General features: G+C 39.5%; 1 protein-coding gene across 2 annotated transcripts; it reads right to left on the minus strand.

The window, feature by feature from the left end:
* Positions 1–279: 279 nt before the first annotated feature.
* Positions 280–25,016, minus strand: mroh1 (maestro heat like repeat family member 1). 2 transcript variants are annotated; one of them, XM_014468759.2, is made up of 45 exons: positions 24,865–25,016; positions 23,639–23,749; positions 23,245–23,390; positions 21,885–22,016; positions 21,619–21,781; positions 20,642–20,740; positions 20,274–20,425; positions 19,709–19,849; positions 19,519–19,611; positions 18,455–18,533; positions 17,979–18,092; positions 17,811–17,884; positions 17,227–17,349; positions 16,716–16,826; positions 16,484–16,628; positions 16,031–16,071; positions 15,555–15,696; positions 15,393–15,445; positions 15,148–15,255; positions 14,237–14,356; positions 14,030–14,152; positions 13,799–13,945; positions 13,110–13,136; positions 11,875–11,997; positions 11,686–11,765; positions 10,830–10,971; positions 10,607–10,702; positions 9,473–9,577; positions 9,120–9,255; positions 8,920–9,032; positions 8,324–8,476; positions 8,170–8,226; positions 7,171–7,268; positions 6,869–7,034; positions 6,529–6,698; positions 5,598–5,735; positions 5,291–5,405; positions 4,930–5,076; positions 4,779–4,845; positions 4,572–4,693; positions 3,690–3,839; positions 3,465–3,599; positions 3,157–3,259; positions 2,226–2,291; positions 280–2,141 (listed from the first exon to the last, which is right to left on the minus strand). In XM_014468759.2, exons 2-45 carry the CDS (start codon positions 23,658–23,660, stop codon positions 2,065–2,067), a joined length of 4,914 nt encoding a protein of 1,637 aa, XP_014324245.1. In that variant the 5' UTR covers positions 23,661–23,749; positions 24,865–25,016; the 3' UTR covers positions 280–2,064. The 2 variants fall into 2 exon arrangements, with proteins under 2 accessions (XP_014324245.1, XP_023186689.1); XM_023330921.1 differs by lacking the exon at positions 13,110–13,136.
* Between the last annotated feature and the right edge of the window lie 1,777 nt (positions 25,017–26,793).

The following is a 26,793-nucleotide window of genomic DNA, read 5'->3' on the forward strand; positions in this document are numbered from 1 at the left end:
GTCCCAGTGGTGCCAATAACTGTAGCAAATACATGAAAGAAAAAGGACAATTTAACAATTTTACATTGTAATCCATTCATGGTTGTTCCCTATAATTCATGGTGACATTTAAAATAGTGTGTTGATCTCTGCTGCGGCAGAAATTCACGTTATTTCAGTGAAAATTTCAGCAAAAAACATAAACTCAGTAACACACTCGAATCTTTTAGCTCCTTTATATTTAACACAATAAACGACATTGTCGTCTCGCTCTTCTGTAGCACATAAAAATAAGACATCCACACATCAGCATGTTTATTTATTTGAAATAGTACCATCATTACATCATACCATCACATGTTAAAAAAACAACAAAACACAACAAAACAAAAAAATACAATTGATCTTAAACCCTAGTGTTAAAAGTACTAAGACACGAGTCCCGGTTTGAAGAAAATTTGAGATGTAACATTCCAATCAACATTTGGCTTGCTGTCATTATGACAAGTTAGTGGTGTGGCAAACAAATGGATGACTAAAAGATCCTTCAGGTTTTACCACAGATATCAAGAACAGGTTCTTCTGTTCAGCAGGACGTAGAAACGATGAAAGCAGCAGCTGCTCATTTACTTTGTAACTAATGGGATTTCATGGCAGCTTGCCAGGAAGCTCTCAGATCAGGAACTGCATGCCAGAGGTCAAAGTGCAACAGATAATTCAGAGGTATACTTAACAACAAACAATGTACTTCTCTCCATTCTAACACTTTAATTAATTTACTACCGGGAAGGAAAAAGTGCCTTAAATGAGAGAAAACTACCCGGATCAGATCGGAAGTTATTTTGATTATTTCTACAGTTTTAATGTAATAAGAAAAAACAGACATTTGGCACAGGTGAGAGTATGGCTACGCTGGGATATTCTGTCTCACGAAGCGGTTAGCTAAGAGTTGCTAATGATTTGTTTTATCTGGCTCAGATGTCATGATCTAAAAATATGACTGAGTGTGCTTACAAGTTATGCAGATCGTTGGAAAATGTACGCAGAAAGTGGCAGTGTGGATTGAAACAGAATAACAGACTTTATCCAAACTGATGAGGCTGATTCTAAGAAACAAACCTGGGCATCAAGACGTTCCACAGGACTTTCAGATGTAGCGTTTTAAAAGCAACTAGCTTATTAATGCGATGGGGCATTAATAAACCAGAGGGTATGAAACTAAAAGTGTTCAATATCTTGCTGGCCCAACATGTCTGTTCTAAACAAACCCATAATGTATAACTAGCAAAAGCATGCTAGTTATCAAAAAAGCAGCCGTTGGTTAGCTGCTGTTTAGTTATTGCTGGATAATAATACCTACTGAAAATGGACCACAGAGCAGAACTTTAATAAACCAATTAAATTCTGAATCGTGCATCTGTTTTACTTCTGCAGAGTCATGATGTGATAACAATAAATTACAAGCCAAACTGATATTAAAGTATCATCTGCAAACAAATACCACTTGCATGATGATGTAATATTGAAAGATACTACATAAAATATTCATTTTTGAACACATTCACCTTTGGAATAACTTCATATTGTATATTTCAGTGTTAGGAACACAACGTATTTCTGGTATTGCCACACTGAACAGTAAACACTATAGACACAGTTGTTGGTCGCTAAAATACATTTATATATATCACGTCTCTCAAGTATCATAATGAAACAAAAGAAGCTGCTGATTCTTAACTGAATGTGCATTTTTGTTTTTTATGACAGTGAATTTTCTCTCTTCATCGGTTGATATGATCATATAAATAAGACTGGTTATTTGTTCTCTTCTGTCTTGTTTCAGTTTGGTTTTCATAGATGTTGAGATCAAGTTATAAGGATCGCTTTATATAAAGGCTACACATTTACGGCGTACAGGTTGTTTTATAAACTAAAATTTTTTTATTTCCTGCTTTTTAAAAAAAAAAATTGTATTGAATGTATTACTCAGATCTAGTTGACCACTGCACTCTTTTTTTCTTTCTTTTTTTTTTTTTTTTGTTAAGAAAAACCTCTCAGTCTTTTCCACAGCTGATTGTCCAGGTGTCAGTGGAAGTGTCCCATAGCTTCGGCCGCCTTTATCCTCACCACAGGATCTGGATCCTGCAGCAGCACCACTAAACCTGTGCGCAGAGACACAATTAACCTGTGAGGGTTCACAACCCTTAAACCAACCCCGTTGATTTAAAGGCAACTGCCGAACGTACCTTTGGAGATGGTGCCCATGTTGAGGTGAGAGAGGTGCTCCTGCTGAATATTCCCCAGGAGGAACCCTAATGGTGGACATCGTCATTGCAACATGTCAAAAGCAAATCCAAGCAAGATTGACCGGAATAATGGTTTTAATTACACTAACACACATCAGCTGATGTTTGTCATAGCCTTTAGCCATCACCGGTTCATTGAATAGGCATAATCTAAGGAGGTCTAACACGACGAACGCCAGCTGGTTGTTCTGTGTACTAGCACTTGAATGGAAAGTGGAGTGGAAGGAAAAAGTGTGGTAGAGTTTGTAATCTCCTGACATTATCTAGCATAGGTTCCACTGATACGTGTTTCTTTATACTGAATCTCCTGAAACTTTGGTTGAGACTTTCACCTGCAGACAGACGTGTTGTTTCACCAGCATGCTCCATAAGTGCTTAAAAATACAAAATGGCGGCATGAAATCGAAGGAGAAAATCAGTACAAGAGCTTGAGAGGAAACTGTAGATGAAACAGGAATGGTCACGTCACCCATTTTTGCAGTATTTCAAATATTTAAAACAAAAACTAATCAATAATTATCGAAAGACTGATTTAAGACACTTCAATTGTGATACGTTTTTCGGCCACATCATCTGGCAACAGAAACATGAAATCACTGTGCTGGACTGGCCTGCAAACTCTACTCACCTAAAACCCAGAGGGAATGTAATCTATGCAATATCCTAATTTTCTGAAGCCAGGTTTGGGGTTTTCATCTGCTGCAAGCCACAATCATCACCATTTGAAAACAGAAATAATTTACCTTCTCAATGATATTCTGTTTAACTGAGATGCACAGGCATTTCCCTCATGAACAAAAACTGAATTAGTTTTGTTTCACTGTTAAACTAATGTTTACAGTGAAAGAGGTATTGCAGAAAGCTGCTGTACCTATAAACATGGCCGCTGCAGCTCTGACTTCAGCCCAGTTGCTCTTGAAGAACTGGACGACGGAGATGTGGTAGAAGTTCAGCATGCCGGGAAAGTCCTGAATCTACAAGCAACAAAATCAGCACTGATCAATAACCAACAACAACAACAAACATACTGTCTGCTGGTACAACAACGTCATAACTCCTTTAGAGCAACTCAAGAGAATGTTCTGCAAAAAGACTTTAACGCTTTGATGTTTTTTTGGGGTTTTTTTCCAAACAGAGAAACAAATATTTCTAAATAAAAGCGGCCAAAATCTGTCTCACCAGGTACTTTGTGAGATCGTTGATGAACTCTCCGTAGTGCAAACTTTTGTCCTCGTGGAGGTGGTTCTGAAACATGGCTGTGATCTGCTCCGACCCAACGACAGGAGCACACACTCGCATCGCATATTTACACGCCTGAAAAATTCAACATCGATTGACAGCAGAGGAGATTCGTGAATGAAAAAGTTAAAGCAGCAGCTTAAATTGTTCCTGGTCCTCCTGTACCTTCACCACTTGAGCGTTTGGGTCCACCAGGTGCAACAGTAAGCTGACCAGAACGTTGTGGATCTGGTCTTTGAAAACCTGCTCTCCCGAGCCAAACTTGGACAGGTTGCCCATTAGGAGGATGGAAGCGCAACGGATATCGTCATTGTCCTGCACAAACACGCGGCCAGATGGATCCGTTAGATCATGGGCCTCGATGTAGAGCTGAAACCTGCTGAGGTCTGAAAAACTTCAGCTTACACAGGTGATCATTCAGGAGAAAATACACATCGTTGGGACAGGAGAATGAAAAGATATCTTAAAACCAAGATCTAAAGTATGAGCCATGTTTAGTGTAAAAGATTACAACAGCACAATGCATTGAACTGCAACTGTTTCACTTTCTGCATAGCAATAATATATTTAGGAAATAGTATCATTATTATACATTTTTCTATCACTGTGCAGCTCTAAGTGACATGTTTCATAAAAAATTATGCTGTTCAGTATAAAGAAGCAAAATAATAATACGGCTACAGCACTGGTAATAACAGAAATAAATGTTGACAATTATGTTAAAAAGGATTGTTTGAAAAATCTGTAAAATATTAAAGAATGAGGCAAATGTCCAAAATTAATGAGTAATTTTAATAAAGTAAGAAAGGGAAGCTAAGGGAATTTTTATTTTTAGGGATAATAATGTTTGTCCTTTAATTCATATCTGATATGGATTAAGGAGAATATAAACCTAAACTGACTGGGACAGGAGAAAATCCTGCATATGGGGGAGAATGACCACATTTTTTATTATCTTTCAAAAGGGGAAAAGAAAAAAAAATCACACAGCTAAAGGAAACATTTTTTAAAAAACAAACTATTTCATAAAGGATTTTATTAACTTACACTTTCTAAGAAGGGTCTAATCTTCATGAAGATGTAGACCACCAGTAAGTGGACATTGTTCTTGTCCAGGTGAAGAAGAACTTTAGACAGACCGGACATGGCCTCCAGGGTAATCAGTTTACCTGAGAAAACCATAAATAACCAGTCAGTTTCCAGTCAAAAGTAAAACAAAACATTTCTGACACCAAACTGTTGTTGTTTGCTCACCTGGATCGTCTTTCTCCTCCATTCCTGAGCTCATGGCTGCAAGCAGCTCCTTGGCGTATTTATTCACCTAACAGGAGAGAGCGACAAGTTAGGCTACAGCCACCTCAGAGTGCGAACGGTGGCCAGGTTGACCTTTCATATGTTGGTGTACCTTTCCTGGCGATCCCACTGCTAAGTTGCCGAGTCCTCGCACAGCCAGCATGCGAACGGTGCAGCAGGGATCCGATATCCTCTCCATCATGTTGTTCATCAGGACGTCTATCAGCATCAGCTCAGTCGCCACATGATGGTTCAGCAGCTGGGCGCAGAAAATGAGCCGGAGGAAAATAACGAATGCAAACTTCGTCTGTTACTGAACAAAAGGGATCAGAGCTTCCTGCGACGCGATTCTCCGTCTTTAGTTAAATTGTTTTTCTATTGGCCAAGTCATCAAAGCTACAGCAGCAGAAAGCATTGGCGTTTTAAGTTAGCATGCTTGTTAGGAAGCACGCTTGCTACAAACAGTTTCTCACCTCAGAAAAGAAAGCAGTGACGGTAATCCTCTGGCATTCGTAGATGTTGTTCAGGGACGGACAGAGACACTCTACGATCGCAGGCAGTCTGGGACCAGCATGCTTCGCCATTGCTCTATAAACAAGACATACATAACCAAAAGTACAAGCCAGTACAGAATATAGAGTGGGAAAATGACCTAATTTCACATCTGCATCCTCTGTATGTAATAAAAGGTCTACATATAAACATTACTGTACTTCTGTGTAGCTTAGATTTCTTTTTATTTTTATATTGTCCAGCCAGGTTTTGCTTCTGTGTGTTTACCTTGCTAGTAGCGTTACCCCGGTAACGTGTGTATTTAGCTCCTTCATTGCATCCCAGGCATCGTCTTCATCGAGCCGTTTCATCACCTCATCCAGCTGAGCTCGGGCCAACAGGATTCTCAGAGCCTCGGCTGCAACCCTGCAACACAAAATATATCTTTACTAAAGTAAAACAACTAGTCTGCAGCACCGTGTTGCAATTCAGCCCCAATGGCGGCGCTTAAAAACTTTGACCAAACAATATACAGAAATAAATTAAGATTATTGATAAATATGATGCAACTGCAAAAGGCTATTCACAGCAGTATGATAATATTACAAGAGACCTTGCTCTAAAATATGCTTTATTTCATCAAGAGGGTTCAATTAGCCTCGTTTTTCTAGAGAAAAGTGCATTTTATTCCTTTTTTTGTAAAAAAAATTGTCGTTTTTCTTTTATTTTAAAACCAAAACCTAATTAAAACCCAGTAAAACCTTCTGTATTAAATTCTACCAAATGTGAAAGTATTTCATGTGAAAGAGAGTGACTTGTTTTTTACGTTGGAAGTGCCATTGATAATGTTATTAGAGGAAAATGAATGAATGAATGAATTGAAATTAAAATTATACAGTGAATTTCCAACTTACCATGTGAATAAATTGGAAAGAGTAGGTGGAGAGGTGAGTAAGAAATTTTAATTTAATGTTTCTTTTTTTACTTTGTTATATTGCAAAAAAAAAGTGATGGAGGAAAAAAAAAATTATTTCACAATTTAAAAATGTACTATAGTAAATATGTATAAAACCAAAAGATTAAATAGGTGTATAGACATAAAAAAAACACAAGGAAGGCTGGTTTACCTCCATCTCTAGACAAGTAAAATTGCTCTTTGGATTTTTACAGGCAGCCGATCCCTGAAATACACCAATAAAAACAATCTAAAGCTACGTACCCTGCTACATGCAGGGAACTAGAGTGTTTATGGTTGTTGTCTTTGGGTGGCATGACTCCGACGCTCGCTCCCAGTCTGACGGTGAGACAGGCGAAGAGCTGAGGGAACAGGCTGAGTGCTGGCTCCTGAGACTGACCGTTCAACAGCAGCTCCTTTAGGCCGCACGTCATCTGGACACATAAACATGCATCGATAACATTACCTTTGTCTCCTACACATAAAGTCGACTCTATTTTTCTCTAGACTAGATTTAATTTCACACCACATAATCTGCTTTAGACTTTATATCAATCAGCACTGGGATATTTTCAAACTGAAGGCGCTTGAATGTCCCACTTACTGCCAGTGGCTGATTGGTGGCCACTTTTGTCATGCCTCCCCTCATCATCGACTCCTTCTTGTCAACATAGGGTGCTGTGATGACGAGCTTCTCCATCACCATCTCCATGATCTGATTGGCTACAATGGGATCCGCTCCCATCGCCATCCACATCTCACTGGTCCAGCTGAGGAAGCAGAAACATTTAGCACTAGCAGATTAATTCAAAAAATAAAAGGGTGAAACAAATACAAATAAAACATGAGTATTTAGAGGAATGAAGAAGTCTGATGAAGCATTTTACTGCAGGTGGTTTTGTGTACCTGTCATATGGAAGTGGTTGGTTAACTAGAGTGTTGATGACAGTCTGCAGATGCTGAGAAGCCAGGATCAGTACAGTCTGTCCCACTGCTACTCTCACCTTTAAATATAAAAACACAAGCACAATGCAAACATTTCATCATGATTTCAGATCAGAGGTGCCAAACTCATTTTTACTTCAGGCCACATTAAGATTATCAATCAATCAATTGCACTTTTCTGGAACAAGGCAGTTCAAAGTGCTACATTATCCTTTTTAGATTACCTACTGTTGCAACCCAGAACAGAGATTATAACAAACTTAGAATAAAAAAAAGACTACCTTAGCAACTACTTTTTAGACTCATATTCTTCCAACCCAGAAAAGAAATTAGACTTATTTATATTTATCTACCAACCCTGAACAGGAGTATCTAGTTTATATACTTTGGATCAACATTATTAGATTATTTTTCTTCTTTTGCTCTATCCTTTGGTTTGTTATTGTGTTTGTATTTCATTTTAATTCAGGTGAAGCACTTTGAATTGCCTTGCTGCTGAAAATATGCTGTAGAAATAAAGTTAACTTACCCTTACACCATGAAAACACAAAAAGTACAAAGTCATCAACAACTGAAACATTGCATTTTGCCAAGTGCCGTCATTACACATCAAAGTGTTGGTTAGTGTTTCATTTATTATGGTTCAATAGCAAATCCAAGCAGGTGGATCTGATTATGAATGTACTCAAAGAGCCAATTGTGCCAAAAATATATCAATATAACTACAAAATTAAACTGTTATAAATAAATGGGAATCTGCATTCGGTGAGATCTTCTTAAAGTAAAACAATCAGACTTTTTTGTACACATTAATGCAATTTGGCAAAATACAGAAATTCATTGATAAAATGACATTTAAGCACACAACCGTTTTCTTGAAGGCTCTAATGTTATGGCAAGCCATATTTGGAAACACACAAAGCAAGTGCACAAAAACAAAAATGTAACACAAGTTAGTACCTGCTCCTCTGTAATGCTTTGGAGACGCACATGCAGAACCTCCAACATTTCTGGGACCTGCAGAGCCAGCACACACGCCACGAGTTACGTCACCTCGCGATATTAGACGTCAGCAACCCTAATGTGGCTGAGCGTGTGTGTCCCATGTGTTTACCAGATCTTGTAATCCGGCTCCCCTGTTTTTCAGCAGAGTGTTTAAGACGACGGACGAAGCTCTGCAGCAGTTGGCCTGACTGTCGACCAGCCCTTCAAACAACATGAAGACCAGCGTCGTCAGCTGCTGCTGAGGCAGACGCTTACTCATCACCTGACACACGCAGGAGAACATGCAGTTACACACCGCTGAGCTTTTCAGGCTCATAAAACACTTGGTAGGAATCTTAAACTGACATTGTGATGAAGACTTGCTGATATGTTTATTACTGTAGGAAAATGTCAACACTGCAGTTCATTAACATCCCAAAATTCAATGTATGTGTTTGGCATAATTAAGAGGACAAAAAAAAAATGCAGGAGAAAGTACATCACACATTTGCATTCATCCCTGTAAATTAGACCTGGTGCAACCAACTGCTCTAAGCTACATTTCAAATAAATAATAGTAACACAGTAGGGGTGGTTGTAGACTCAAAGTTGTAACATATTTTGCGATAATGCCAGCCAAAGAGACAACAAGAACTATTTATTATTCCTGTTTTTAATTAACTGCATGGCACAACAACACTGCTCTTGAAAAACATCCACATTCACCTTTGTGAGATCTGAACAGGTCTTGTAAAGCACTGAATGGTCCGGGTTCTCCAGAGCTTCCTTTAGAGTCAGCAGACCTTCAACACCTTCATCTCTGTAGTCCAAGGAGAATCCTGGGAAACACAAAACAAAAATATTACAGTGCAAATCCCTTAAGCCTCTGTAAAACTGTCATACATCATAAGGGTGAGTGTGGGTACCTTCGTATCGTAGCTGTATAGAAAGCAGCGTGTAAATGCAGTTGACAGCCGCGGCGCGTACAGCAGGCAGAGGGTCAGAGCAGCGGGGAGACAGCCGGCCCAGCAGAGCTCCCAGGTTGTGGAAAGACACCATACACTGCAGACATGGGGATGCATAAACAAGCAAAATGTAACAGTTGGAACAATTATTAGTTCAACCAAAGAGAAACAATATTAGAGTCAATTCTTTAATCACAAAAACATGTGGGCTGTGCAATAAAAAGCAGTCTAAAGAAATGGCAGATCACTTAAGTCTTGATCATTGTGAGGTTTAAAGATGCATTTGGCCCTCTGTGTGATGTGTTAATGTGTACCTTGACAGTCAGGTTCTCCAGGTAGTAAGCCAGCAGGTTAGAGGTGGCTGTAATGGCCCTCTCCCTCTCGTGGTCATGTACAGAGCCCAGCCATGACTCAATGTGCTGCAAAGGATGAAAACAAAACGTTTGGCTCTGAAGGTAAAATTAACACACAAAAACAATACAACACAAACTTTAAACATATGTGTAAACACAAAAGAAGGTGGATATATCATTTACTTGACTGACTGGCTATAATAAAGAGATATTTTCTGTTTTTTGTTGTAACTGTATTGTCTAAACAAGGATAATCACCACATATTCAGCCAATCAAGTTCAAAATTGAATAGACATTGCTAAGGAAAATGATTATTTAATGCTAAAATACACTTAATCTTACGACATCTGTAAAGGGATAGCCAACACTTTATTTGGAACAGTTTTCTGTGGAGCATGGGGGAAGCAGGGCCTTTTCTTCCCCATTGACACAACAGAGCAATAAATTTGCATTCCAATGGGAGTGGGGGCTACGCAGGTGTCTGTGAAATCTCATCTTAGGACGTTTGGCGCCAGGGATCTTCCGTATCAGGCAGAGATGACCACGGGGTAGTCCGCCCTCTGCTTAGATAAAAAACAGACACCTTTGCTATAAATCAGGAAGTCCCAACTTTCTTTGGGGGCCTGAGGGGGTTCTAATTGGTCGAAGAGCAGAACGCCTTCTTTGCATATATTAAATAGGGAAACACCCTTTTGGTTTATAGTTTCAGGTCATCACCGGAGAGGGGAGAGTTTTTTTCATCTTTTCTCCACGTGGGCGCCTTTGTCTGTCTTATGTGTTTTCGTGTTGTCTGTTTCATGTTGTCTGTATAAAATGTATATCTCTGTACCTCTGCAGCTCTGTTAACGGATTCATGCGGTGCTTAGTATGAATTAAACTATGTGATCTGTGACGTCATTGTGCCTGCCGTCTCCTTGCCAGCTGTGACGAGATCCGCTTGCGACCCGGCTAACAGGAGGAGAGGAGAGCCATGCTTTTTCCAAAAGTTTAAGCTAACCTAATAACTTTCCTTCTTAACAACACACACCACCAGCATGAATACATAAAGATTAAGCTGCACTGATGATCTCATAAGAATAGACATGAGGCTCCACCTTAAAGATACCCTGCAAGCCGTCCGGACTGGGATCCCTGGCCAGTATGCTCCTCAGAAGCTCCTGCAAAGCAGCCAGCGTGTCTTTGTATAAAACCTAGAGGGACGAGACGAGAGCGTTTTTATTCGACTACTGCCATGAAAATAAAACATAAAGTGACGGATTCAGACCAATATCAACCTAAATAGTGTGCATCTGACTAGACATTTCATCTGCGAGTCACCTTTCTCTGCTTGGGGTCGAGGATCTCCTCGTCTTTAGTTTTCTCTGGCGTGTGTGTGTCGGGTGGCAGGGAGAACACGCCGTTTACACACACCTTGAGCAAGTCAAAGCTCTCATTCTCACTTAGCGGAGGGTCCAGGGACCTGAAGCACTCGCAGTTAAAGATTAAACTCTGGAAGAAAGCGAGGGCAAACGCCTGTGGCAATATTAGATCATGAAGGATCCGAAATTGCTGACAATGAAGAGAAACTGTGGGATCATCTGGGAGACAAAATCTATGAATTTAGTTTTATTCTCCACCTCAGACATTTCAGTTTTATTTTCCTCCTTTGGCTCATACTGAAGGGAGGAAATGATTACTGGTTTTAATAAACAACATGGCAATAATATATTATTAACATAATACAGTTACTATTAATGCTCCAGAACAACATTATCATGAAAGCCGCATCGTGCGACACATTGTGTCAGCTGTGCAGATGTGACCAGCATTGGGAATGCCCTTTGTTAAGATTTTTTTTATGTAGAATTATTGTAATAAAATCATGATTTTACAAAACAAAAACGAATAATTTTTTTGCCATGTGGCAAACCACAACAGCCACCTGAACATTCATGTAGTAGACCAGTGATGACTGGTTTTATGTCAAGCATGAAAAAGCTTTATTTATTACCTACCAAGTGTTTTTTTATTACATTTTATACTCATCAAGTGAATTTAAACAAAAGTAGTAAATGTGAATGTGTTAATGCCAGCCTTTTGCTGTTTAACATTTTAGAAAATTTGGATCATCATTCAATCGTACTCCTGCAACACGACACAGAAAACCCAGAGGCTTTAGAGAAATAAAGGATACACGAGGTTGGCACAGGTTGTCATCACCAGGGGGCGTACTGGAGTCTTTAATGAGTCAGACGGCTCTGACTTGATGAAATCCTGATCCGTGAAATCAGAAGACAGGAATTAAAAAAAAAAAAATTAAGGTAAATATTACAGTAATTTCGATGAAACTACAAGTTAGCTGGTAAATAGTAATAATACTGGCCAGCATAACAGTGATGAGCTCCTGCTTGCGGGAGAAGATGTAGCCTTGTTTCTTCACACATCTACTGATGGCTTTAGCTATGAGCCCAACGCTCTGGATCAAACTGAGCTTCATAGTCAGGTCCTGAATCAAGGCAAAGACCGACAAAAACAAGCACAGGAATGAAATGCAAGAACTACTCCAGCAGACTGATTTTTATTGATAGTGAACACAACCATAAGAGCAAAGCACCCAGCAAAGCAATCATTTTAATCAATCCAAAATGCTGTTGAAGATTGATCCTCCATGCCCAAAGATGGAGAGAAATCTGAAATCCTAGTTGCAGATTTAGAAGTGATTGGAAAAACAGCAGATCAATAGCAGGCTCCCCGTCTAAAAAGCATCGGGTGAGCCTAAAGCCTCGGAGAAATTAAGAGTTAGGAAATTACAAGAGCAATTCACACCGAGGGTGAGTCGCTGATGAGTAATTTAAGAGCAGTCCGCCTTTAAGCAACTACCAAGAAAAAAAGAAAGTAGAATCAAGAAAGAAATGTAGATATTTATGAAATAAGGTTGAGAATGGCATGAGATGTGGTAAGAGATTTGAGGAATGTAGGTTTCTGTTGAAGCAATAATAAATGTAAAAGAATACATATTTAAAAAATGCATTGCAGTTTGATTTGTCAATATGGCTTTGACTGCATTTAACTCCAATCGTAAGCTTATGGTTAGCTTTAGGGTTTGTAAACATCATCTTATTAGAGCTTATTGTGACAACAAATCACAATTACTATCATGATTTAAAAAAATAAAATGCTCAAAGTGATGATAAATGATACAATAACTGGCTATTTCTTTTGTACATGATCTAAAGTGGAGACACAGTATCTTCTAAATTGAATTTAGTTAGATTTTAATAACAATGAAGACCTTCATCACTCTATTGACACCTGGTGTCAAACAAAATAAACAGATGTACATAAAGTTCACATGATGTGAATGCATGCCTCTAATTATCATCAGGTCTACAACCACACATGATTTAGTTAAGCAATAATTTGTTACTGTGGACCTTAAGCAAGGTCAGCAAAAGCTTAAAGGAAATGCGTTTGTTTCATTAAGATCAAGCTGCGTTGTTCTGACTTTAGAGCCGTCAGGCAAGTATGTAGCAAAATTACCCAGAGAGGAAAACTAGGAGGAGCAAGATGAAACAAACAGAAGTAACAAAACAAAACCCTTTAACCCTGTAACAATACCTTTGTCTCTACTTTAATCCCAAGAACCTGTATAAAAAGAGGTGACAATGTAATGAGCTCATATAAAAACTCTCAATTTCTATGCAGTTTAGGCTGAAAGGTCACATGATCAGAAATAACCCAAAGTGTGATGGGATAAATGATAAACAGCACAAAAACAAACCGTTACTACATTTATAAACTGATCATGACATCTTATGCTGAATAAACACATAACAAGAGAAGGATTAAATGAATGATGGCATGCCTGGTTGTGGTGGGAAGAAAAAAGGGACTTTAAATATCCGTCTAATCAGAAACTAAACGTTGATCTGAATCATATTATGATGCTGGTCAGATGTTACAGGCCAGCTTCAAGATTGTTTCCCTTGTTTTTTGCAATGATTGCAAATATATTAATGCAAAACTAGTCACTAAATGTGTCCTGCATTTATTACAAGCATGCTACAAGATTATTTCTAAATATAAATCTTTATCTAAACAACCATCAGCTTGCTATCAACTGTCACTTCAGTTCAGCAGCACAGAAGTGAACCTGCAGAACTTCCCACAATAAAGAGGAGCTTAGACAAAGCCACTGTTCACTGATAATAAATATTACTGTCATCACAGTGAGGAAGTTGTCTGAATTATCTGCATAGGCGGTTGGTTTCGTAATCGCTGCCTCTTTCTACCAGCATGCTCCGTACCTTGGTGTTGAAGTGTTTGCTGATGCAGCGCAAAATGTCCTGATCGATGCGGTTGAGAATCTTCTCTGGAGGTGCGTTCAGCGCCACGTGGCCATAGCACAGGATTAATGTGCTCTTCACCTTCTCCACCTCAACTTCATTGCGCTCCTGTGGCAAGAAAGCGGACAGTAAAACTCTTTGCAGGAACTGGGACAAAACATTTCCCATTTGAGAGGGTTTCACAGTTTGTACTTTGAGCAGGTTGAAGATGCTCGGCGACTTTTTGAATGCGTCCGATTTGCCAAACTCATCAAGCTTGGCTAACGCTCCCTCTAAATGGCTGTTGGCACACAGACCGACGCCCATCGCCACTCCCTGAGGAGCAAAGTTAAAAGTTAGACTGATGTAAAGCAGAAATTAATGATGGACATAACTTGTTTTGTTTTATGTTTCAATTACCTCTCTTTCAATTGCATCATTGTGTCGCGCTGCGAGGAGGACTTCCTGTAGCTGCTTCTTCACAACCTCCTTATTGAAACACTGCTGGAGAGTCACTCCGATACATCGGTACAGGAAGCTCTAAAAGAGCAGAAAGGGATTTGTTTTCTACTCTTTATTAGACAGTTTTAAATGCTGTTAAATGTTGAACCCTTGACACTGATAAGTTTGCACAATCATAGACGTTAACATATTTTGCACCACATCTTGCCCTGTACAATAGAAATATGTAATCTTAACAAATCTTTCATATACATTTAGGTTATGGAACCTGAACTTCAATACTTTGTCTAGTGACCCTTTAATATCCTTTTACTAATTACGTAGCGAGTTCAGAGACTTTATTGGAAATCTTATAAGCCGCAACTTTTGACTTGAATAACACGTTTACTGTGTGGCATGTCAGTAGCTTCTCCAAAACGGGAAGTTAATAAAACCCCAAACTCAAACAGGGTATTTGTAGATTACAGCAAGTCAACTTTAAGGCTTTTAAAGACATTTTGATGTTTAATGAATTATATTTAAGACAGAAAAAGAAAAAAAAGAGTGGACAGTCAGGAGAGCTTGCTACATTACAATCAAGCATAGCAAAAAGTGTGAACCCGGTGTTGGGCCAACAATAAAGATGACAAAGCTAACTGGCTAGCTAGCAAGGGTATATTGGTGACCCTTGAGTCACAGAACTCAATGAAGATGTTTGTGTGCGACTCAAACTTTCTTGTCTGACGGAAAAGATGTGTGAGAAAAAAAAGACATAAAATTGTCCTGCCACAACAAAATTTAACATATTTAACACCAACTTATATTTCAAGGCCTTAATTTTAGACATACAAAAATAAAACTTATTACACACACACACACACACACAATACCTTCTCCTCCAGGGCGTTGTTGTATGTCGAGAGGTATCTTGTTGCTTCAGCAGCAAACTGACAGACCCACTTGTCATCTTCAATTGACGTTAGGGTTTGAGACAAGAGCTGGAGGCAATTTCAAACAGCAATATTTCAGACAGCTAAATATCAATTCTACTAACATCTAGTCGTACGCAAAAGGCTAATAATTACTGGCAAAAGTTCACATTCTTCTATTATTATTATTGACAACAAAAACCCACCTCTAGTAGTTTCTCATCCCACTTCTTCTTATCCAGACTCTCTGCTGTTGACTCTGAAAATAATAATAATAACACCAAGCAGGTAAAGTGTGATCATACAAAAAGAAAACCTGCACACTTTACTACAATCTACTCAAATTAATAAGGAAACAGTTTCCACACCCTCTAGCAGTGAAAGCAGAGGAGGAATTTCCTTCTCCCAAACCGTTTCTGTTTTGGGGTGAATGTTGATGCTGAGGATCTGTAGGAGTGAGAGCGACGGCGGTCCATGGCCTCTGCTATTAAAAGGAAACGCTGCGTTGACCTAGAACACAGCGACACAGTTCTGTAAAAATTGTTTCAAAAAAATCTACAGCTGGAGTCCTAAACAGGCTAGGAGGAAAAAAAAATCTGACATCACAGAGAAGTAAGTCATAATATACTGCAGGGTGTAACCAAGACTTAGTCAGAAAGACAAATATGCAATTAATTTTCCCCCCCATTCAATCACAATCTGTTCCTCCCCGTCTCTTCCATCACTTAATAATCAGTTTTCTACAGCCCCTATTTTACACTCTAGATGCAGAGAAGAAACATATGCAAATCCTTCTTTTAGCATATGAGCTTATGGCTCATTTGTAATGTGCAAATTGACTTACCAGCAGCCTGATCATTAGAGTTTGAGGAGATGGGAGATTAACTGGTGGTGAGGATAGAAAGAGAAGAATGTGTGAACGTGAAATTTATCATAAGAACAAGACAAACTGTAAGAAACACTTTTTTTCAGTTTGAAGATTTACTTCCAATACTTATTTGCATATTTTACACCTACACCAAATTAACAGAGAAAATGTATTTCAGTATATCAAGTATATCAAGAAATCATAGCCTGAAAATTGCAAAGATTTTCCTCAGCAAAAGTTAATCTGCTTTGCAAAATGACTAGAAATAATTATTAAAGATAGCACAACTGTAAATATCAACATTGTTTTAGAAGCAGCATAAATAATAGTTGCTTTTCTGATTAAATAACGGCTCACATTCATCACACTGTCAGAGTGCGATAACAGTGTAATTTTTTTTTTACTGATCAGTAAAAACAGTGTACTAACCCTCCTGTGTAAAATCAATCTTGAAGCTGGGCTCCTGGTTGCTTTTTTTCTTGTTCCCCAACACGATGAGACTCTTGCAGAGAGGAGTGGTGGCATTGCTGAACTGTGAAGGCGTCAGATAGTACAGCAACTTGGGCCAAAGCACCTTCAAACCAAATCATAAAGGTAAATTCAAGGTAAGAATATCAGCATTCATTATCCATGAACACATCAGAGACATTTAGACATTTACGTCAGCGAGGCGGCCAACGGTGGTGGTGAGGAGATGGAGGGTGCTGTCACACATCGTCCTTAGTGCCTCATTGGTCACCTCCTCTGGATCGCTCGTTGCTCTTTGGTGGGACTTTGAGACACAGAGGAGCAAATATTCATAGGAATACATTTTACTTTCATAAAAAGTGCAAAAAATATAAAAGAAGCAACTTTTGTCTAGACACTGTTAATTAGTTAGCTTCAGGAGTCATTAAACAACTTTAATCTTAGCTGGACCATTAAGCTGATTAGGTACAATTTTATCTCCTACCATCTGCAGATCTCTTATATGCTTCACTAATGAGTTTGTTGCTTTATTTTATTGCACCTGTCTGCTTGTAAATCTGCCGTCTTATTTTTTTTGTGCCAAATCAGCTTTGGTGGAACATGATCCACCACACAATGTTTTTTGATGAATTACTAAGTCGGACCCATTAAATTCCACAAAAGTGGGAAGCTGGAACAGATGTTTCAAGTTGTTTTTTTTTTACCTGGTATGTGTCGTGCAGAGCACAGTTTTGAACTATGAATCGGACCAGTAATTCCCCTCCCTCTAATTCCAGGTAACCATGATGTGCCATGGCGCTGATCACCTGGACCACACGCTTCTTCACCTGCGAAACAGACGTATCCAGATAGTCAGACACAAGGCAACATGCAGAAGTGGAAATACTGTTCTTAACTATTATCTAAATCATTGTCAAAATTTCAAACTTTTCCCACCTTCTGCCCTTTTTGAAAAACATAAGAACAAAAGTTCATTCTGAACTGAATATTTCTACAATCATCAGTTGATAGATTGATCTCTATCCATCCATATCTGAGAGTTTATCTTCCATATTAAGAAAAGTTTAAAAGCAGTGTGATTGGCGCAGGTTAAATCTTAGATGTTTGTTCTGCCAACTATGAACACGGAAACACAGTCTACAAAATATTTTTCCATACTTATGCACGCATGGAAAACACATCAAACTCCATATTTTTCCATCTTGCATAAGAAAAGTGACCAAAAGAAAAAAGGACAGGCTGTCCCCCAGAATAAAATGAATGTCTCTTTGCACCGTTATGATGTTACCTTGTTGCTGTGGTCTGCCATCGGCTGTCTAATACTGGCCAGAATCAGAAGCTTTTTGCTCTCCATTGTAGAAGCTGCAACACGGCATGCGCATAAAAGGTGAAAGTATTCATAGAAGCTATGTTAAAAAATTTAATTTGTGGCGTGTGGTTGCAGCATTTTCCTTACAGGAGGAGTTTATGAGGTGACGAAGCACAGCCAGGGAGCCCGTCCTGCTGCGCTCGTTGCTATTCTCCAACCGCTGCAGAACGTACATGACCAGCCGGTCTGGAAAAGAGTTGGCTAGTGGGAGAGGAGAGCAAGAACAAGCAAAGGAATAAAAAAACTGAGACGGACAAAGTTGACAAAAAAGTAAACATATTAATAAAATAAATAACTAAATAGAAAAAGCTAAAGCCAGAAAAAAAAAAACAAGCAAGCAAGTGAAGGGGGAGAAGTTGTGGAGCAACTTTCACAGTTAACGAGATTATGTGGCGGAGACAGAGCCAACACGCTAATGCATGATCTCATTACTGCACTTGTGACTCCATAGAGCTACATCCGATAGATCAGCCGGTTGGATGGGGTTTAAACATTGCCACATAGACATTGTGGTCACCCTTCCCATTTTAATACATATGTAGAAATAAAAACAGAACCAGTACCGAGCAAGCTGAAGCAACGCAAGACTTCGTTGTGGTTCTTGACAGTAGGAGGGTCGCTGTAATCAACAGGAGCAGAAACCTGCAGGAGACGAAGGAAACGTTGTACTGATTTCTGATCTGATCATATCTAATTTAATGCAACTCATTCGGATCCAAACAGTGTCTGTAACTTGATTTGCACGTGTGAACTTAAAGATGTACTAATTTTCCATTTAATTGTTTTGCATTGCGTCAAAGTGCCTAAACCAATCACAACCCATTCAGATTTTTCTTTAAGAATTATAATACAAGAAGAAATTTGAACAACATGTGCTTTTATTCCTGCCGTCAAGTTGTGAAAGTTCACTAGTTCTTTAAATTAGCAAGGAGGCTTTGCTGAGACAGTAATGACTGTCTATTACATTAAATAAGAAAACAGATTATACTCTTTTTCTGTTTTAAGTCTTACTCTCACTTATAGCCTCAATGAACTAAGTTGTGTATTTATTGACATGTTTCAGAAAAGTCCTTTTAAATATCTTGTTATATTTCAATGCTTAATTTGACTTCATCTTTAAGCACACCTGAAATGAATTCAACAACCTTCAAGTCTGTGTCACTTATTAATAACCTACATATTGTAAAGTAATGTCAGGAACTGATCTGACAAAGATTTGATTATTGGGTTAAAAAAACCAGCCAATAAAGCTAAAAATTCAATGACTGATAATGGCAGCAAATTTCTCTCTTCAATAATAATGTGAACAAGAAGCAATGACAAACCAATCACACTTATCTATGCTTTGTCCATTTTTTTACAAACTTCTGGTCAAACAACTTTGCTTTGCTGACAAAAAACAAAACAAAAAAAAGGCCCTTTTACAATGTTTACAGATTTTTTGCGCATCCATCCAGTCATTTGTGGTAAATTTCTGCAATAACAAGCATTATTCAAGTGCTGTCAAAGTCCATGAAACCACATGACTATGACTACGATTACAAGACATGTGACACCACTAAAGAGAACAATCAGGGTCACTCAAACTGGTGCTGCGGCCTCTAACCAGGCGTTGACGTGGCTTTACCTGCTGATGCAGAGCCAAGAGGAGACCGTCCAGCTGCGTCTCCAGGACTCTGCTGCCCATGCTGACCGACGCTTCGAGGACGTGGCACAAGCTCTGTTCGGACCAAACAGAAAACTCTTAGCCTCAAGCTAACTCAAAGAGTGTCCTGTTGTAGTCAACAACCTGACTGTTCTGGACTTTTTGTGCCCACCTTACTGATGACGTAGTGCTCGGTGTTTTTCTTGTACAGGGACATGATGGCGGGGAAGATTCTGGGGAGCTGCTCCTCCAGTTTATCACTGGCCATCAGGTGACACATAGAGCCCACCGCCTCACCCACTGTCAGCCTCAGCTGGAGGACACAGGATACGAGGTGACGGATGAGACAGACTGCACATTCACCGCTCCGCAAGGGAGGAAATCAGAAGAGAGTCCCAGGACAACATCTAACTTTATTTACAAGTTAAATAAAGTAAATGAAAAAAACCCTAGGAGGATCTGGTCGTCTGTCAGGAAATCTCTAAATGGATCCAACATCGACTTCAATTAAGGAGAACAGTGGAGGAGTTGTTACTCGGTAGCACTCTTTAACGCAGACTCATTACAAACAGAGGATTCTTGTATTTCTTTGGGACTTTTACTTCTCCACAGGATAAAAATCTTCCCAATTACACCCCAAACATACGACGTTATGCTACCTATAGGTTGTGTTTGTAGGCTGATATTTTTCATGTCATCTTGTTCAACTGTCTGTATTGATCTGGAGGATCCTTTACCTTGGGCTCCCTGCTTTGTAACCAGTTATTGAAGAGAATGTCAAAAGCTGCAAAGATTTCACTGGAGAATGTGTCTTTTCTGACTGTGGGATCTGGAGCTTTGTCCAGGTTGGCCAGGTACTCCAGGATGCTGTCACTGAAATGACACAGCGCTGCAAGGACAGCATGAGGAGGACAGGGAAAACAGCAGGAGAGAGAGCGACAAGCACGAAACAGAGGAGGAGGAGCAGGAAATGGGGAGTTTACTTATCCTGAAGGTGTCACTTTGTGTTCCATCGTTATTATACAGAACATCCGAGAACAAGTGTTTGAAATTCTTAGTCAGTTCTGTAAGATAAAACGTGAGCGGAAAGGTGGGAGGTTCTTACCGGATGAAAATACCCACTTCATGTTGTCCTGTTTGGCCATGCCCAGCATTGGCAACATGGTTCCCAAGATGGCATTCAGGAATGGCACCATCCCATAAACTAGAAAATAAAAATATTGAGAAATTATATTATAACAAAACCACTGAAAATAATCTTTTTTACAGCACTGGAATGAGTCCTTTTGGAACTTTGCAAGAAAGCTTTTGGAGGAAACTTCCTACAAGTTCCTCACAATAGTTCTTGTGAAATGTTAGAGGATTAGAAATAATGTCTCTTTTCTAGGGGAGCATATATTGACTCCAATTGATAAGACTGTTCAATAAATACATAGAACATAATTTGACATACATGAACAACAAACTGAGAACTCGCTACACAATTCTCTCAATACAATTTTACCCATAATTCCATCAGTCTGAACACGTCGGTGACAGTCGTCATGAAGAGTCGGCACAAAATAATAGAGAGTTTGATGTTTTCAGCTGCCCTTAGTGTTTTTGATACATCCCCAGAAAGCCCAGTAAGTGTGTGGCCCTTAGTCTTTTAGTCATGAGGCAAAAATCTGCTAAAACCAGTCTGTCAGTGTGAACTGTAATATTTACCAAACCTTTGTTTATAGTTATAACTTATGTACGTGTTAAGAAAGATGAAACAATCTTTTATAATATGTTTAATAGAATTCAACATATTATAACATATTTCCTTTTCCATGGCAGGATAACCTCTCAAAGGTGTAGGAACCTTTGAGCGAGTCTTAATGTCAGTGGAACCGGTTCGTTCTAGTAAAACACTAAATAGTGGGAACGTTTCTGAGCAGGTTAAACAGGTTCCTGTTCTTCTCCCGACAGAGTCTCAATGCTTTCCTGCCAGAGTTGTGATTTCCCGGTCAGTGGCTGGCGAGTTGGTTCACGTGAGCCACTCTGTGGTGGTTACCTCACTAGAGATTGAAATGTTTCTTCCCCCTTTCTGTGTCTCACCGTTTGAGTCAGAGAGGTTGGCCAGCGTTTGAACCACGAAGAAGTGAGGTAGGACCCCTGGCTGGAACTTGCTCAGTATCTCCTCCATGATGTCATTGATGTGTTTGTTTCCCACGGCAACCAAGATGTTACTGGCCGCCTGCTGCCAGTCAGGAACGACATCCTTAGACAAGAGGGCATGATAAGAACAAAACATTATTATCAGTCTGTGGATGTTATTTACTTTGTGTTATTTTAAATAAAAAATAAAGGAGCGGTCATTTCACCTTGGATCTGGTCATTTCCTCTGAAGCCAGGGAGATGATGCTTTTTATTCTGGGAGCACTGACCTCCTCTATCCTGCAGCCAACAATCAGCTCAATGGTCTGAAGAATCACAACTCTGTGACTCACTACCAGCTGCAAGAGGAAAACCGAGGAAGAGCAGATTATGAAGAAGGCATAAAAATATGTGAAGATTCCCAGAAATACAGAGTGTGTCAGGTAAAATGCCCTCCTCTGCTTTGTGTGTTGCATCGTGCATGTCTGTTAAAACTACCTGATTGCAATGTCACAGTGAACCAAAGATGGAGAGATCAACGGCTGTGGTGGTGTGATAAGATGGATCAGTATTATACACCGTGTTCCAAATTATTATGCAAGTGATATTTTCTCAGGTTTTCTTAAATGGTGGTCAGTATAATTTTCAAGTCTCATGAACTATTACAGTATAATTCAAATTTTACTGAACAAAGCTCCCCATGAGAACAGTATTTTTTTCAAAAATAAAAAACTCAAAATTCACTTTTCCAAATTATTATGCACAGCAGATTTTCTAAAAATTTTATGGATTATAAAGAACATTAAACGGTCATTCTTTGAATGTGCAGCATTAAGTGGTCACATGTACTAAAATCAAAAGCTATTTCAATCAAAATCATCTTACCAGACCGAGTTACATGTTAACATAGGACCTTCTTTGATATCACCTGCACAATTCTTACATCCATTGAACTTGTGAACTCTCTGAAATTAATTATAGTGATTCAAAGAGCCCTGACACACAATACCATCTATAAATTTAATAGCACAACAAAAAATTTAATCTTTATGGACACTTAAATCCAATTTGCATAATTATTTGGAACACGGTGTACAGTCATGAACTGAGTCAGATCACAGAACTAATGTAAAAGTAAACTAAGTCAAAGCTAAATCTATTTATGTTTCACATTTAAACCTCAAACATTACTGTTAAACTTGATTTGTTCAGTTGTGTTAGAAACAAAAGGCTGAATTAAAACCTGTGTACCAATAAAATGACACCATGTAAATCAAATCACGTCTATTCTTCTCTCTATAGTCTTAGTTTATCTTTTGATGCCGTTTTCAAGATTACATAGTGAAACCTCTGGTGCTTCTGAAGTAGCTTTGACACAGTTTCATTTCCTTATTTGTAGGTCACCAGGTGTCTCAAAGCAAACAACTGCATCAACCAATTTGCAGAAGTTTAGATTAAAAAAAAGAATTAAAAATTAACATTTTCCAAAAGAAAGTTTTAGAATTAATCCAGCTCCATCTCATTTAATTTAGGCCTAATGATTGTAACAAAATTTAAAGACAATAAGTGAATATCCTGAAGTTTTACCTTGGGATTCTTCACAAGGTAGTCCTGGCACATGGCCAGCACTCGGTCTGGCTGCTGTTTTCCCAGAGTCAACATAGACTTTCTGACCTGATCCTGGACCTCAGAGTCCTTATCATTGGCTGCATCTAGCAGAGCCAGAGTCACCTCTGCAGATTAAAAAAACAGCTTCATATGTTTGTTTCTTCATACATAAGAAGAAACAAACATAGTTTTTTTTCTTCATGTTACTTAATGTAGTAACTACATGTTGCTTGTAGTAACTACATGTAGTTACATGTAACTACAAGTAACTACATTTACTTGTAGTTACATGTAAATGAGAACAGAAAACTTAAGTCAGAACATTTCAATTTAAAAAGTTGTGACAAAGAAAGACTTTAGCATGAAAACGTACGTTCTACATCTGTGTCGTTCATGGTAGCCGTCAAGAAGACGGGCTTCCTCAAACCAGTGACCGAAGCTGGACACTTTCTGCTGGGGACAGATGAGCAGAGGCTCCCTGGAGCTGAGAAACAAAATGCAAACTACCATTAATACAGGGAGAGATTGTTGGCAAGAATTACAGCTGCATCAATCAGTCTATTCCAGGCTACCAGATTTCTGGTTTTCTTTGTTCATTCTATTCTTTCCTCCAATGTTTTACAGCACAAAAGAGAAAAACAAATCTGCTGTACCTTTTTTCATAATGAGAGTTGCTCTGAATCAAACGGAAACTAAAGGAATCAAAAGATCATCTCCGTACATGCATCGGACCGCCTCTCTAACCTTGCTTCTACTAAATGCAAACAGTGCTTCCAAATATATTCAGTAGGTTGATGATTTTACCGACTTTGAATGGAGGAAGTTCATGTCACCAATCAGAGCCGAACAAGGGAAAACTAACTAATTCTGATCTCTGGTTTATAAACAGGTGGTTACAAACCTCATAAACATGCACCAAACATCCCTTTTCACGTTAAAAATGGGCTTTTAGCTTTCTAAAGTTTTATATAAATAATAGATTTAGTAAAGCTTGTGCACATAGTTTTTTTTTATTAGTTTGCAAAACTAGAGAAGACAGCAGCAAGTAACGTCTTATTAATTGCGCTAAGATGCATGTAAACCAAGTTATTACTGCAGCGGCCAGGCTGAAGGTAAAACTGTGCAGCTGCTAATGATTAGAGCTCACTCAGCAGGTAATGCTACCTGCGTGACAGCTTACACACACTTTAAACACTGAACAATTGAGTGGAAACGGGTATTACAGTTTGACTACATTTATCTAAAAAAACAAAACGTTGCAGCTGTCACACAGGTTTTCTCCCAAAATCCATTCAAAATCCCTATAAATTAAGACAAGCAGCTCCGATATAGTTGCTGGAGCTCAAACACTATGTGACATGAAAGGACAAAAATACTGTGAACTCCTATGTCAGAAATACAGTATTTTGGGGTAAAAAAAAACATTTTTAAGGAGGTAGTTTTAAATTAGTAGGACAGTAAAGGTGCTGCAGTGACCTAACCCACTGACAGGTTAGCACATTAGCCTAGCAGCTGCTGCTACGGAAGAGAAGCTAGCCGCCTCCTCAAGGAGGAGGACAACCAGAGACAATGAGGCTAATTTACACATAACCCACTCACCGAGACAGCGTCCCCAAAGCAAATCACGTCCTGACACAAGGTCAAATCTTTGTCTTGGCTTGACAGACAGGCAGCGGGACCGTCACGGTGTGCGTACTAAGTACGTGTCTGCAGGTGTAAACACGCCTGGTCATGTGCTTCTTGTCAGCAGGAAGGCAGGAGGCTGACCGGGGGCGTTGCCTCCACCCAGCACTAGAAACATAGAGCTGCTGCTGCTGCTGCTGCTGCTGCCTGCTGCTGCCTGCTTTCTGTGATGAAATTAATAGTCCAGATGCATTAACAGCACTACGTTAAAACCATCTGCTGTTATGAATAAAAATTAGCTGTTCTAATTATTTTTTCTTTATTTTTTGTGACTGTATATATGTAATATCCATCCATCCATCCATCCATTAATTTCCTTACGCCCTTGTCCCTAGTGGGGTCAGGATGGGTTCTGGTGTCTATCTCCAGCTGACGTTCCGGGCGAGAGGCTGGGTTCACCCTGGACAGGTCGCCAGTCTGTCGCAGGGCAACTGCATATAACAGGGATGCCCAAAGTCGGTCCTGGAGGGCCTGCATCCTGCATGTTTTGGTTCTCTCCCTGGTTTAAAACACCTGGATCAAATGATGGCCTAAGAACATTGACATGCTGAAAAGGTCGTTGCTACCACCATTGAGAGAACTAAAACATGCAGGATGCCGGCCCTCCAGGAGCGACTTTGGGCACCACTGGCATATAATATTGGGAAATAAATAGAACAATAATAAAAAATGCACTTGAAAATATTCAAAACAACTGTTCTCATGTTTTTCCTTCAACTCAAACTTTAACTTATTGGAAATAAAACATATTCTGACAGAGCAAAGGTGAATGACTTTTCCTAAAAGTCATGCAAGACAAAAGCTGGATGGAACCCTATTTAAACCAGAAACAGTGATTGCTACATCATTTTTTTATGAGTCGTTTAACTGTTTGACTCAGCTGAACAAAATCCACTCCCTCCAAGGCAAACACTCCCAAGATCTTAAAACAAACACTGGACAAAGAGCTTTAAAGATTGTGTCATCCTCAATGTCTGCTGAATGACGGTGCAGCAACTTGAAATCATTTGACAATTGTGCAACATCACATGCAAACTACAGCATGACAGGAAATCTGGATCAGCCTAGATAAGCTCTCATTTCCCTTTTAATTTTCAGTCACTAATATTCAATTTAAAGAAAAGTTGAAAATGCTCAAAACAAACAGCTGTTTGTCACATCAGTACAAACAACAGTCAGAACCCGTCCCCCCACAAATAGATGGAACGAAGCGACCCTCTTCACTGGAGTGAATCCCAACATACAGGCATCAAGATGGGAGGCAGAAAGTATGCCCACTCCTTCTCTGCGCCTCTCACCGTGGTCAACTCAGCAGAGCCTGATCCAGGCTCCACTTCCTCAGTGGAAGAAGCGATGGTGGGATTGAGGAGGTCATCGAAGTACTCTGCCCAAGTCATTCTCCATGGCCTCTGTGAACTTCTCCCACGCCCGAGTTTGTGCCTCAGCGACCACCAGAGCTGCATGCCACTTGGACTGCCAGTACCCATCAGCTGCTTCCAGGGTGTCACAGTCCAAAAAGAGCCGATAGGTCTGTATTTTCAGCTTGACAGCATCCCTCTCTTCTGGTGCCCATGATCTGATTCTAGGGCTGTCCCCAAAACAGGCGCTGAAAACCTTGCGGCCACAACTCCGATAAAGGAGGTGAGGAACGTGGCCTACTCTGTGCGGGCCATGTTCCACCCACTTCCTCCGAAATGTGTTTGAAGTTCTTCCAGAGTTGGAAATTTGAAGCTCCTTCTCACAGGTGACTCTGCCAGGTCTTCCCAGTAATCCTCCTCTGTCACTGAAGTCAACTCACCAGAAGGGAGTAGTCAGTGGGCAGCTCTGCCCCTGCCTTCACCCAAG

This window comes from Xiphophorus maculatus, chromosome 3 (genome assembly GCF_002775205.1).
Source record: "Xiphophorus maculatus strain JP 163 A chromosome 3, X_maculatus-5.0-male, whole genome shotgun sequence".
Lineage (NCBI taxonomy): Eukaryota > Metazoa > Chordata > Actinopteri > Cyprinodontiformes > Poeciliidae > Xiphophorus > Xiphophorus maculatus.